The following is a 12,119-nucleotide window of genomic DNA, read 5'->3' as shown; positions in this document are numbered from 1 at the left end:
CCGCGGGATTGCCTTGTATTACCCAATCTTATCCAGCCACGCTATGAACCACCGTACAGCAAATCCACGTAGGCTTTAGTTCTTTTCTTCATCTTTCTTCATAGCCGGTCATCACCGGCACTCAAACACATGTGTACCCAATTATGCTTGTTCGCCTGATGAGTCCCCCCCCGCCTTCTCCCCCCTGAGGTATTCAACCTCGACAAAACATGGACTTGGTCTGAGAGGGGGAACGATGGCGGTGGAAAAACACAGCCGTCTCTGGGACATCCGTACCCTTGATGGTACCTCTAAAACTCGAGCCTGGTGATACAACGCCTTCCCCGCTTCCCCGTTCGCCATGGCCATCTTCTCCGCGGATCCATGGATATTACTATCACGCCGACGCGCCGCTGACTTGTGCACGATAACCATGAAAGAATCGCTGCCTCTCACCTGACCCTCTTGCCCACCCAACCCGACCGTAGGGAGAACGTGGTAGAAAGCGATGCGCTGTAGTAGAAGACCAATAAAAAAAAGGGAAAGCGAAAAGCTCCCCAAAGCCTGGCACCCCATCCGGGCTGAGAACCTTGGGAGACCGAGCAAGCACCATGCAACGTCAACACGCGCCCTTCGTTCCGACTCGACCTGGACCGTACTAGAGTGGTGACGGCTCCATATCAAACCGCGACACGAAGGTGGGGGGACCAAGGCAGGCAAACCGAGTCGAACCAGCCATACGCAAAAAAGGAACCTGAAGGGTCCAAAGATGAGAGAAGATGATAGGACAAGCGAGCACTGAGAAAAGGGAGGGGGGGAGGTTGGAGATCGCGGAGCACGTTGAGGAGAAAAGAAAAGGGGAAAAAAAAAAGGAGAGCGGACACGCTTCCGCCCACAACTCAGCTCAAAACCCTGATATCGTCAAACTTTGTAACTCGGAAAAAAGAAAAACAAAAAAGAAACAACTTCTCAGAGCTCCTCCTCGCGTATCGGGCGCATCCCCGGCGCCATCCCTCCCCCATCCTGCGACCCAACGACGATGATGCTTCCCCCCCCAACGCCTCCGGCCCCTACCACGTCCAACGCCGACCCCGGCAGCTCGCGCCTTAGCGGCGACGACTCGGCCGGCGAGTGCGCGCTGCTGCTGCTGCTGGCCGTGCTGGCCGTGCTGACCGAGGCGGCGCGCTTGGTGGCCGTGCCGGCGTCGCTGGCGAGGCTGGTGCTGCTGCCGCTGCTGTTGGCGCGGGAGGTGTTGCGGGAGGAGAGCTTGCCCACCTGTTATTTCTGCCGGGTCAGCATCGTATCGGGCGGGTGATGATGGTTCGATGGAAGAGATGAGAGAAGAAAGGGGGAGAGAGGGAGAGAGGGAGAGAGGAACAGAAAGAGAAAGGGAGGCACATACCTGCTTCGCCCACCGCAAGCCGCAGCTATTACACAAGTCCCGATTCCCGCTCGGTCCCCTGCGCCATTCCGGCGTTTCCGTCTTGTGGCAGCTGGCGCAGCCTTTGACGGAAGCAGGAGGAAGAGGAGGAGGAGGTGGCGGTGGCGCGTTCGCTCCGGCCGTCCCACCACCACTACTACCACTGCCGCCGCCGCCACCACCGCCACCAGCAACGCTCCCGCCGCCCACGGAGCCTCTCCGCGTCGTTGAACCGGCCAAGCTGCCGCTCCCGCTGGCCCCGCCGGCCCCGCTCGCGCCGCTCGCGCCGCTCCCCTTCCTGCGCTTCCGCTTCTTCCCGATCACCAGCTGCGCGAGCTCGTCGGCCAGGCGGCGGTTGTCCTTTTCCATCTGGCGAAGCTCGTACTGCCACGAGGTGCAGCGCGTCGTCTTGAGCTCGGCAAAGAGATCATCGTGGTCGTCAGCCCCGGACCCTCGTCGGACGAGGGCGTGGTCCGGCTCGGGCGCGTGGTCCTGGCCGCCCGCTCTCCCGCCGCCGCCGCCGCCGCCGCTCCCTACCAACCTTGTCTGCGCGATGAGGAAGCTGGGCTTCATCCTCCTCGCCCTCGCGGTCGCCGCCCGCGACGACCGCCCGTCCTCCGGCCCGGCATCGCTACCGCTGCCGCCAACGCCGCTCGCGCCGCCGGCTGTCGCCTCTTGCTGCTGCTCCTCCTCCTCCTCCTCCTCCCCGTCCTGCTGCTGCTGCTGCTGCTGCTCAGCCAGCACCTCGCCATCGCCCGGATAAAACACCGTTTCCACCGCCACCGGCTTGCCTGCCCTCGTCACGATCTCGTGCCGCACGCCGGCCACCTTGCCGTACCGCGCCTTCTCCACCGCCCGCCCGAACTCGGCGCGCATCTCGCGCCGGCTGGGCGGGAGGAGCGCCTGGATGCTGGTGCCCTCGATGTCGCGCGCTGCGAGGTCGAGGAGGGCGCGGGTGCCCGAGGGGGAGGCGAAGAGGATGAGGCCCGAGGTGGAGAGCTTGGTCCAGAGGGTCGTCGTCGTGATCGTCGGGGGAGCCGTTGCGGTGGCGAGGGGGTGGGTCGTCGTCGTCGTCATCGTCGGGGAGCTGCCGGAGCGGGTCGGGCTGGTAGCGTTGATGATGATGCTGCTGCTGCCGTTGGAGCAGGCATCGACAAGCGACCGTCGAAGGGAGAGGACCGGCCTCTGCCGCCCGACGAGAACAAGGTACTTTCTCCCTGTCGCGCCACCGCCGCTCCCGCCTCCTCCTCCTCCTCCTCCTCCTGCTGCTGCTGCTGCTGCTGCTGTTCCAGAACCAGCACCAGCACCGCCGCCGCCGCCATTCCCGCCCTCCTTCGAACCTCCCGCCTTCGCCGCGCCCTCGCATACCAAAACGCCGTAGCTCTCGAACCACGTGTACCCGGAGTTCTTCCTCCTCACGCGGAACGCCACGTTCACGGTCCCGCCGGCGCCGGCGCCCGCCGCGTCCCTGAGCTCGCGCGTGACGGGCACGATGTCCGAGGGGTGGCACACCGACGCGAGCGGGTTCCCGACGAGCTCGGCCGGGTCGTATTCGAGCACGCGTTTGCACGCCGGCGACAGGTACATGAAGAGGCCCTTGAGCGAGAGCACGTGCACCACGTCGTCGGCGTTCTCGAGCAGCATCTTGTCCCAGTTTTGGCGGTGCCACTCGGAGGACGCCGAGACGATGCCGCCGCCGCTGCCGCCGCCCGCCGGCAGCGGCGTGGCTCCGGCAGCGGCGGCGCCGGCGGCGTGCTGCTGCACGGTAGCGCTGCACTGGTGCTGAAGCAGCGACGAGACCTCGGCCGTGGAGAGCGTCTTGCCGCCCGTGCCGGCCAGGTCGCGGTCCCAGCGGGTCGAGGGCGGCGGGGTGAAGGTGACCGAGGCGGGGATGGCGTCGCCGTGGCGGTAGTCGACGCGCATGGGGCCGGCGCCGGGGCCGGTGGCTCGGCTGCTGCAGCTCGCGGCCGAGGTGGAGGCGGGGGACGGCGCGGTCGAGACGGCCGAGGAGGCCGGGTCGTACAGGGCCGGGTGGAGGGCCTCGGGGCACTCGACCAGGTCGATCTGGAAGCCGACGCAGTAGCGGAACTCGCCGTTGCTGTCGTCCCAGGGGATGGGGATCAGGGTGAGCAGGTTGAGGAAGGGCTTGCCGCCCTTGCGGTAGTTGATGAGGCTGCGCTGGATCTCGCGGCCTTCGGCGACGGCCTTTTTGATGTCGTAGACGGCGTCGTTGGCGACGAACTCGCGGCGCGAGCCGGCCTCGACGTGGCCTTCGGGGCTTTGCAGGAAGCGGCAGTTCTGGCCCATGATCTCGTAGCGGTTGTACCCCGTGAGGTTTTGGAAGTTGTCGGACACGTAGACGATCGGGCAGTCGTTGAGGGTGAGGTCGCAGACGAGAAACGAGCACGACAGGTCGACGGCGCCGATATCGATGGTTGGGTTCTCGCGGGTCGCCACGTAGGTGAGCGCCCGGATCATGTCGAAGCCGCTCTTGGAGTAGATGCCCTTCTTTCCCGGCCGCAGAGAAGGAGGGGGAGGAGGAGGAAGAGGCTGAGGGCCGCCGACGGCTGACCGCGGCAGGGGCGGAGGAGGCATGGGAGACGGCGCCGCCGACGAGGAGGCTATGCTCGACTGGCGGTCGCTGCCGGCCGCCGGGCCGCGGAGCAAGCCGGGCGGGTCGTGTCCCATGGCCATGGGGCTGCCAAAGACGCCCATGGGACCGCTTAGGAGATCGCTGCCGGGACCGCTGCCCACCATGGCAAACCCGGGCATCCCGGGGCCTAGCATCGACGGCGAGGCGCCCAGCGGGCTGGCGTCCACGCTGGCCAGGTCCAGCGGGTCCACGGCGAACTCGGACGACGGGATCGGTCGAGGGTCGGCAAAGAATCCCATGGGAACGCTGACGGCGGCGGCGGCGGCGGCTGTTGCTGCTGCTGCTGATGTTGTAGGGTCAGGACCGAGCATTCCGCCTTCGTACAAGCCGGCAAAGGCGCCCGAAGGCATGCCGTGCGTGGAGACCATCAGGTTGCCGCTGAAGTCGGCCTGGCCGGCCGGCACGGGCATGAGGACGGACGGCTGCTGAGGGTGCTGGGGGTGCTGGGGGTGCTCGAAGGAGGCCGGGTTGTTGCCCGGGGCCGGGAACGAAAAGGTGAAGCCCTGGAAGAGGCCGTCCCCCGGAGCCGGCGCGTCGTAGTCCATCATGGACAAGGGAGCGTCGAGGGAGTCCGGGAAAGGCTCCGGAGGGATCGAGCTGGCGAAGCGGGGGGTGGTGTTATTGTCGTTGTCGCCGTTGTTGTTGTCGTCGCCGTCGTGGCGCTTCTGGCCTGCCAGCGGGCCGCCGCCCCCCACGAGATCCGAAGCCATGCCGGCGCCGTGTTGTGCCTGCATCGCAACCGGCTTGTGCTGCTGGTACGTCTCTGGACCGAGGGCATCCGTGTACAAGGGCTCGTTCATAGGGATATGGATGGAGAAGCCAGCCGAGCGCGCCGGGGGTCTTTGTGTCGGTCTGTCGGGTCGCCGTGAGCAGACGCTGAAGAGGTGCGCCTGTGCTCAATTCCCCAAACTCTTCAGCTCGGGGGAGTCATGTATGGGAAGTGTGTTCTGTATGTTCTTGTTGAAGAAAAGAAGGGGGGGCGGGCGGCGCGGATGGAGCACGGTTGCCGGGGGTAGGGGGAGGGGGGAAGAAGGGGGGAATGTTTGAAATGGGATACGGACGGATGGATGGGTAACTAGTGAATGACAGGCATGACGAGCGTTGGGTGCTTGCTCGCTGTTTTCCCCATGCTGCGTAACTACCTATAGTAGTACTACCAGGTATACAAATGCGGGTCTGTAGGAATGGGTGCTCCCCTCCCCTCCCCTCCCCTCTCGCTTTTCTCTAGTGAACATGGGACGTTGATTGGAACCGACCAGTGTCGCCACAGACAGAAGTGCGTGCGTGCGTGTGCAGTTCCCAAGCCGTGGCGGACCGCCGGACCAAACAAGCAATCACCAGCAGGGGGGGACCTGGATGTTCCCCCAGAAGACGACTTGTTTCGCACCAGTTATACGAAATCTCCCATGCCCTATGTGACCTTGTGCCCACCAAGCCTAACGTTTGTTCTAGACCGTCCCGACCTGACATGGCCAGCAGTCCAAGAAGAAGAAGAAGAAGACGACGGCGACAAGGACGACAAGGACGACAAGGACGACGACGACAGGAAGCCAGACGCGCAGGGCATGGACGACGACCCTTTTTCTGGCCGTTGGACCGCAATCTCTCGACCAAAGTCCCACCCACCCAACGCTATCTGTCATGATGATCAATCCCCCACCACCCGCCGAATGCATCCTGGTCGATGTCTCAAGGCGGCGAAGATCTCCCGGCCCCCCCTGCTGAACGTGCTGTAGCTCGGCCCTTGGAGCGGGGCTGGGCCGGGCAGCCGAAGCGCAGCAGCGCTGCCGACCAAGGCAATTAGCCTTGCATTGCGTTCTTCCTGGCTGCACGTGTTGGTTGCTGTGTACGCAGCACCCACGCAGTAGTAGTTAGCACTCGCTCGAGCACCTACGGCCCCATGGTTTTGAGCGTCGCACACAGGATGACGTGGATGGGCTTGTTGGCGCCTTGGCCGCATCAGGAGACAACACACCTCACCGCTCCCCGGTCATGATATCACGTCTCCCCATGGCGGCTGACGGAAGGCTTGGACGATCAAGCAGGGAGTGGGTCGCCGTTCTTCCTTTTCAGCCTCGCGCTTCATTCAGGCGAAAGCGAAGGTTGGCTGTGCTTGTCATGACATGTCGGGGATTGATTTGCAGGCCGCTCGCTCTTCTGCCGTGGGCGTCGTCGACACGCCCAAGAGGACGACCCCCCCCCCCCAAGGGGGTGACCAAGTCCACCGGCCAGGCTTCCCCGGACGAACGGCATCTTCTTGGGCTTTCGAGATTCCACATCTTTTCCTCTCCTCAGATGACATTCTTACGCTCAGACCATGATCCTAACATCACCCGACAGCATACACAGTACATCATTCCCCTTCTCCGCACCCACCCCTCCCCCCTCCTTTCGTTCTGACGTCTGGTGATCTTATTATTACCATGATCAGGATCCTCCTCCCCGTCCCGAGCGGTCTAGTTCCGGTCCGAAAAGGGAGAGAAAGCCGGCCAATCCCACCCGAAACGACACGATTCGCTCCAAACGAGCTATACTTTATACTCCGTAATGTATATCCCTCATGGAGCTCACGAGTTCGGTCTTTTGGTCCTTCATGTGGAGATGCTTCAGGAAACCCCATAGAGAGAGAGAGAGAGAGAGAGAGAGAAACAAAGAAAAAGGGTGTTTCAGCCCTGCTGCGCCCAGCTCATGATTCATCTCGTACCCAAGCTCGGTACCGTTAGTGTACTATAGCGTAGCGTAGTGTACAGAGTTAGTATCATACTATAATACACTGAACCCGAACCGGTAGCCTCGCCGACTGGCCCAGCGAACACGGTTACGGTACCCTCATCCCCCCTTTTTTTTCCCCTTCCCTTCTCCCCCTCCCCCCCCCGGCCTTCTCTAGTTAGCACCCACTCCTACAAAATCGAAGCGAAGAAGCATACGCTTCGCTTCGATAACATCACCCTCCGGCCACCCTTTCAGCCTCTCCCGACCACCATCGTCATCATCACACATCCAATCACACGTTACGCCGGACGTCAGCAAGTCTTCAGACACGACACACCCACCCACCCACACACACACACACACACTTTCTCTCTCTCTGCGAGAGAGAGAGAGAGAGAGAGAGAGAAAGGTTGCATGTCGATCCCCAGCAGATCCCTGGCGCCACCTAGGTAGTGTGGGGAAGGATGGAGGGGATACACAGTACATGCATCCCAACCCAAACCCCCAAGGGCGGAGCCTCCCCCCCTTCACCCGCATACTATGTATGCCGTAGTACTGCGGTACATATGTACATACTGCTACACAGTAGTTATATCTGATACCCGCATGCCCTAACCTGACGGCCTGACGGGACAAAAGCAACCAAGCGGACCAGCAGATCTGATCTAGAGACACAGACAGAAGGGGGAACAAGGAAGGGGGGGGGGGGGGCGCAGGAATAAGCAAGTAAACAGAGAGGAAAATAAGCAACACCCATCACCTGTCATACACTACACAGCAGGCACCTGGATCAGCTGACTAGGTAGCCAGGCAGGCAGCTAGGTGGCTAGCTCAGTACTTGATACCTTGGGAAGCATTTCCCTTCTCCAGAGCGGACGGTGGACTGAGTGTAACTACCTGAAGAAAAAGAAACACGAAACACACACACAAAAAAAAAAACCGACAGACCAACCTCCTAACCATTCATTTGTGTTGTTACCTTTGTTCGCGGGGTGGTGAGTGAACGCAATGCACCGACTATCCCGTCCTGTCCTGCCTGTACCTACGTTGCGCTATTCCTTGCATCCTTTCCCTGGCTGCGCAGCCGTGTGCCGCCAGCTTGGCGCTCTCGGGCAAGCCCCATCCATCTGTCTGCTCGTTCGCAACCCAAACCCAAGGAAGCCAAAGCCACACAGCTCATACATGGTATCATCCCCCTCGCTCCCTTCCACCCACATGACTTAGCGTGCCTCCTCTGGACGTGCCCAATATCCAGCCTTGATTCTTTCTTTTCGATCCCCCCCCCCTCGCCTTTTCGGCCATATCCCTCCGTCCTGTTCTCTCATCCTCCCCAGTCCTGACCTCGCTCATCATCTCTCCCACCCGGCCCGTCCAATCGGAGAGGGACGGTCACAACCCCTCCCCTTCTCCCGTGCTTCTTTCAGGTCCACCGCCGCGCGGTCACGTTGCTGCTCCTCGTTCCCACCTTCTCCGCCCCGGCCCCGTTAAGAAAAGTGCGCGCGAATGATCTGCTGCGCTTCCGGTCCAAACTGGCTGACGAGCAGCGGCGAGGGGTCGGTCTGGGTGGTCTCGAGCAGGAGCTTGGTCGCCGCCACGACGCGGGCCGCGTTCTGACCCGTGAGGGCTTCCGTCTCGAGGGCTTGGGCGACCCAGATGAAGATGGGGGCGGCAAGGGAGAGGACCGAGGGGTGGCGTCTGTTGAAACCTTGTTTAGTTCTTGTTGCTCACAAACGACAGGGAAGACGGAGGAGAAAGGGGGGTTTGTTGGAAAGGGGGAGATGGGAGACAAAGAAGAAAAAGGAAAAAAAAACAAGGGGGGGGGCAAAACGTACTTGCTGATCAGCTCCGCCAGGTAGAGGTAGGCGTAGGGGGCCGCCTCCTCGTCGTTGGTAATCGGCAGCGTCTGGATCCACTGCTCGATGATCTGGTCCGGGTTGCCAACGGCCGCCGGGTTAAAGTGCAGAATCTTGGCGATGGCGGCGCAGGCGTTCTCGGTCGCGTACACGTTGTCCTCGCTGCGCGGATCCGGCACCTGCAGGACCTGGAACAGGAACGGCATGGCGCCGCCCAGGAAGGCGGTCCAGGCCTCGCCGCCGTGCCTCGCCGCGACGCCGATGCCGTAGGCGGCGGCCTGCCGGATGGCCGGGGACGGGTCTTGGCAGCCCTGGAGAAGCGGCTGGGTGATGTAGTTGGCGTACTGGCTGCTCTGGGGGCCGCAGTACTCGAGCACGTCGTCCATGATGCACAGCCCCCACTGGCGCTGGGTGGGGTCGTCCGACTTGAGGAAGCCCTGGTAGGTGGGCAGCAGCTGCTCCCAGTGGCGCAGGAAGGCCGGGCCGTGGTACTTGAAGACGCAGTGGTAGGCCTTGTTCATGTCGGACAGCAGGGTCTGGTCGTCCTCGATGGCCATGAGCAGCTCCTCGGCCTCGTCCTCGGCGTCGTCGGCCGTGGTGCCCTGGCGCTCCTCCTCGCGCTGCTTGACGCGGTCCTTGTAGTCCTCGAGGGTCGAGTTGACGCCCTCCATGAAGCGGGCCATGTGGGCGTCGTTGAGGCAGGCGCGGCCGATGACCTCGACGGCCTCGTAAAAGCACTGGTACATCTCGGCGAGGGTGTCGACGGCGGGCTCGGCGGCGAGCACCTCGAGCAGCTTGTCGACCGTCTTGCCCCACAGCGAGGCGAGCCGATCCGACTGGGGGCCGTAGGCCTTCTTGACGCAGCTGAGCAGCTGGGGCACGAGCTTGGCCGACACGTAGCGGACGGGGTCGTGGAAGAAGAAGGCGAGGCCCGGCAGGGCGATGCGCTCCATGATGTCGTCGGCGTGCGGGGCAAAGTCCTGCTCGAGGACCTGGGCGTAGACGACGAGCAGCTCGATGGCCATGTGCTTGTCGTCCATGGTGCTCGTCTTGATGCCGATGGTCTTGCCGCGCAGGGGCACCAGCTCCCAGCCGTCCTCCTGCTGGAACTTTTCGATCTGCTCCTCGTCGTCGAGCAGCTGGATGTCGGCCTTGGCGCTGGCCAGCTCGAGCAGCGGCGGGAGCACCTTGGGCAGGTAGGGGAGAAAGGCGCGGCCCATGACGCGGCACATGCGGCCCCAGCAGTGCATCAGGTACTGGGCCTGGGGGTCGTCCGGGTCCTGGACCGAGTCCTGGATGCTGGCGAGCAGCTGGACCAGGTTGGCCGCGTCGTTGCCGAGGCGCTCGGCGCCGACGGCGAGGGCGATGAGGGTGGCGCACTCCATGGCCTTGGCGCGCAGCAGGCGGTACTCCTTGTCGTTCTCGCGGCTCAGGACGCTGACGAGCATGGGCATCAGGGTGTCGTAGTAGCGGGCAAAGGCCTGCTCGGCGGCGTCGGCGATGGTGGCGATGGTGGACAGGGCCTGCTCCTGGACGTAGCGCTTCTCGTTCTGCAGCAGCTGGAACAGGGCCGTCAGGAGGCCGTCGAGGTAGGGCTCGAGCACGGCCTTGTCGGCCTCCTCGCAAAAGTTGACGAGGGCGGCGGCGGCGTGGGACTTGACGCGGGCCTCGGGCGAGTCGAGGACGGGCACGATGGCCGAGAGGACCGTGTCGTAGTACTGCTTCTGCATGGTCGGGGCAAAGTCGGTGCTCATCTGGCCCAGGGCGTTGCAGCCGGCCCAGCGCACGCGCGGGTGGGGGTCCTTGAGGGCGGGCACGACCAGCTCGAGCACCTGCTTCAGCTCGCCGATCATCTGCTCGCGGCAGCCCTCCGAGATGGCCGAGATGGCCATGAGGGCGGCGTGGCGGTCGCGCCAGGCCGGCGAGTTGAGCATGCGCGGAAGCCAGCTGAAGGTCGGCGGCAGCACCACGACGCCGCCCAGCTTGTTGGCGAGGCGGTCCATGCAGTGCTCGCCGGCGACGTGGTTCTGGTCGCTCTCGGGGTCGTCGAGGTCGTCGGCGGCGAGCCACTCGGCGGCGTCGTCGTCGTCCTCGCCCAGGTCCGTCATGAGGCTGAGGCACTGCGTGATCATGTCGTTGGTGTAGTTGGGGTCCTTGCGGCACATTGAGGGCGCGTAGTCGGCAAAGGTGGCCATGAGCTCGAGGGCGTTCTGCCGGCACACGTCGCTGAGCTCCTTGTCCTGGATGACCGAGATGCAAAACTGCACCAGGACGTTGAAGACGGGCTTGAACATGCGGGGCGAGCCCTCGGCGAGGTCGATGAGGGCGACGAGGGCCTTGCTCAGGTCCTCCGAGTCCTGCGAATCCTTGATCGGCGGCAGGATGTTGAGGAGCTCGGGCAGCAGGACCTGGTACTTGTTCTTGCTCTGCTTGCCGATGCTGCCGAAGAAGGCGGCGAAGGCCTCCATGGCGGCGAGGCGAACCTGGACGGTCGATTAGCGCACAACCGCCGGCGGCCCTCCAAGCGTCCCTGGGTTCCTACCGCAACGGAATCGTCCTTGAAGGCCTGGGCAAAGGCCTGGGCCACGGCCTCCTCGTGCTGCTTCTCGATGATGCCCGGGGTCGCGGAGAAGACGCGGAAGGCCGTCTCGCGGGTGCCGGGGTCGGGCGACTGGCTGAGGGTGAAGAGGACCTGGAGCAGCTCCGGCCACGAGTCGTCTGTAGGAAACAAGCAAAACGTCAGCCTCGGGCGGCCGAGGGAATTCGTGGACAAGACCCAACGCACTGCTATCGGAGTACTGCCGGGCGAGCTCGGCCACGGCGTCGCTGATCTTGTTGCGGATTGTCCTATCGGTCTCGGCCATGAGCGTCTCGACCAGCTTGCCGCGGATGACGCGGGCGTGCTCCTTGTCGAGCGAGATGAACATGTCCAGGTTTTCTGAAGCGCCGACCTTGCGGGTCTTGGAGGCTATCCGGCGGAAGATGACGGCGGCGAAGGACCGAGACTAGAGGCAGCAAAGACCAAAGCGCGTCAGCCATCCGGGGGAGGGGCGCGGCTGCTCCGGGCTTTTTTTTTTCTTTCTGTTTCACAGGCACGAACGCGCGCGACTTACGACCAGGTTCGTCGAGGTCGCTATCTGCTCGACGAGGCCCATGAGGAGGACCTCGGGTTGTTGGCTTGTCCACTGGTTCTGGAGAAGGTCCTCGGCCTGGGCACGGGCGTTGTTGTCGGACGACTGGAGCTGCTGGAGCAGCTGGGCCAGCTGGGCGCTGACCTCGGGCGGGAGGAGCGACATGGCGGCGGGCGGGGGGAGGGGGAGGGTCTTGGTTTCGAGAGGACGTGATGTTCCGGGGTTTCCGACTCGAAGTCGCCGTCTAGCTGGGCCTCGCACTGCCTTTGGAGGAGGTGGTGGTGGATGGCTGGACCAGGCGGCTATCCGAGCGTTGCCCTAGGCTTGTCAGGCAGCGGAGAACGGACGAGGGGCCACGAGAAGCCCGTACA

At 63.5% G+C, this 12,119-nt stretch overlaps 2 protein-coding genes across 2 annotated transcripts; both read right to left on the bottom strand.

The window, feature by feature from the left end:
• Nucleotides 1-948: 948 nt before the first annotated feature.
• Nucleotides 949-4,852, bottom strand: VTJ83DRAFT_2947 (uncharacterized protein; the record flags this gene model as incomplete). The annotated part of the gene is made up of 2 exons (XM_071009273.1): nucleotides 949-1,254; nucleotides 1,382-4,852. 2 exons carry the CDS (start codon nucleotides 4,850-4,852, stop codon nucleotides 949-951), a joined length of 3,777 nt encoding a protein of 1,258 aa, XP_070866828.1.
• A 3,396-nt stretch (nucleotides 4,853-8,248) lies between these two features.
• Nucleotides 8,249-11,913, bottom strand: VTJ83DRAFT_2946 (uncharacterized protein; the record flags this gene model as incomplete). The annotated part of the gene is made up of 5 exons (XM_071009272.1): nucleotides 8,249-8,459; nucleotides 8,597-11,100; nucleotides 11,160-11,335; nucleotides 11,403-11,622; nucleotides 11,731-11,913. 5 exons carry the CDS (start codon nucleotides 11,911-11,913, stop codon nucleotides 8,249-8,251), a joined length of 3,294 nt encoding a protein of 1,097 aa, XP_070866827.1.
• Nucleotides 11,914-12,119: the final 206 nt, after the last annotated feature.

The sequence above is a fragment of the Remersonia thermophila genome, chromosome 3 (genome assembly GCF_042764415.1).
Source record: "Remersonia thermophila strain ATCC 22073 chromosome 3, whole genome shotgun sequence".
In the NCBI taxonomy this organism is placed as follows: domain Eukaryota; kingdom Fungi; phylum Ascomycota; class Sordariomycetes; order Sordariales; family Chaetomiaceae; genus Remersonia; species Remersonia thermophila.
The sequence above is the reverse complement of the archived record's forward strand: the minus strand, read 5'-3'. Positions and strand labels throughout refer to the sequence as shown.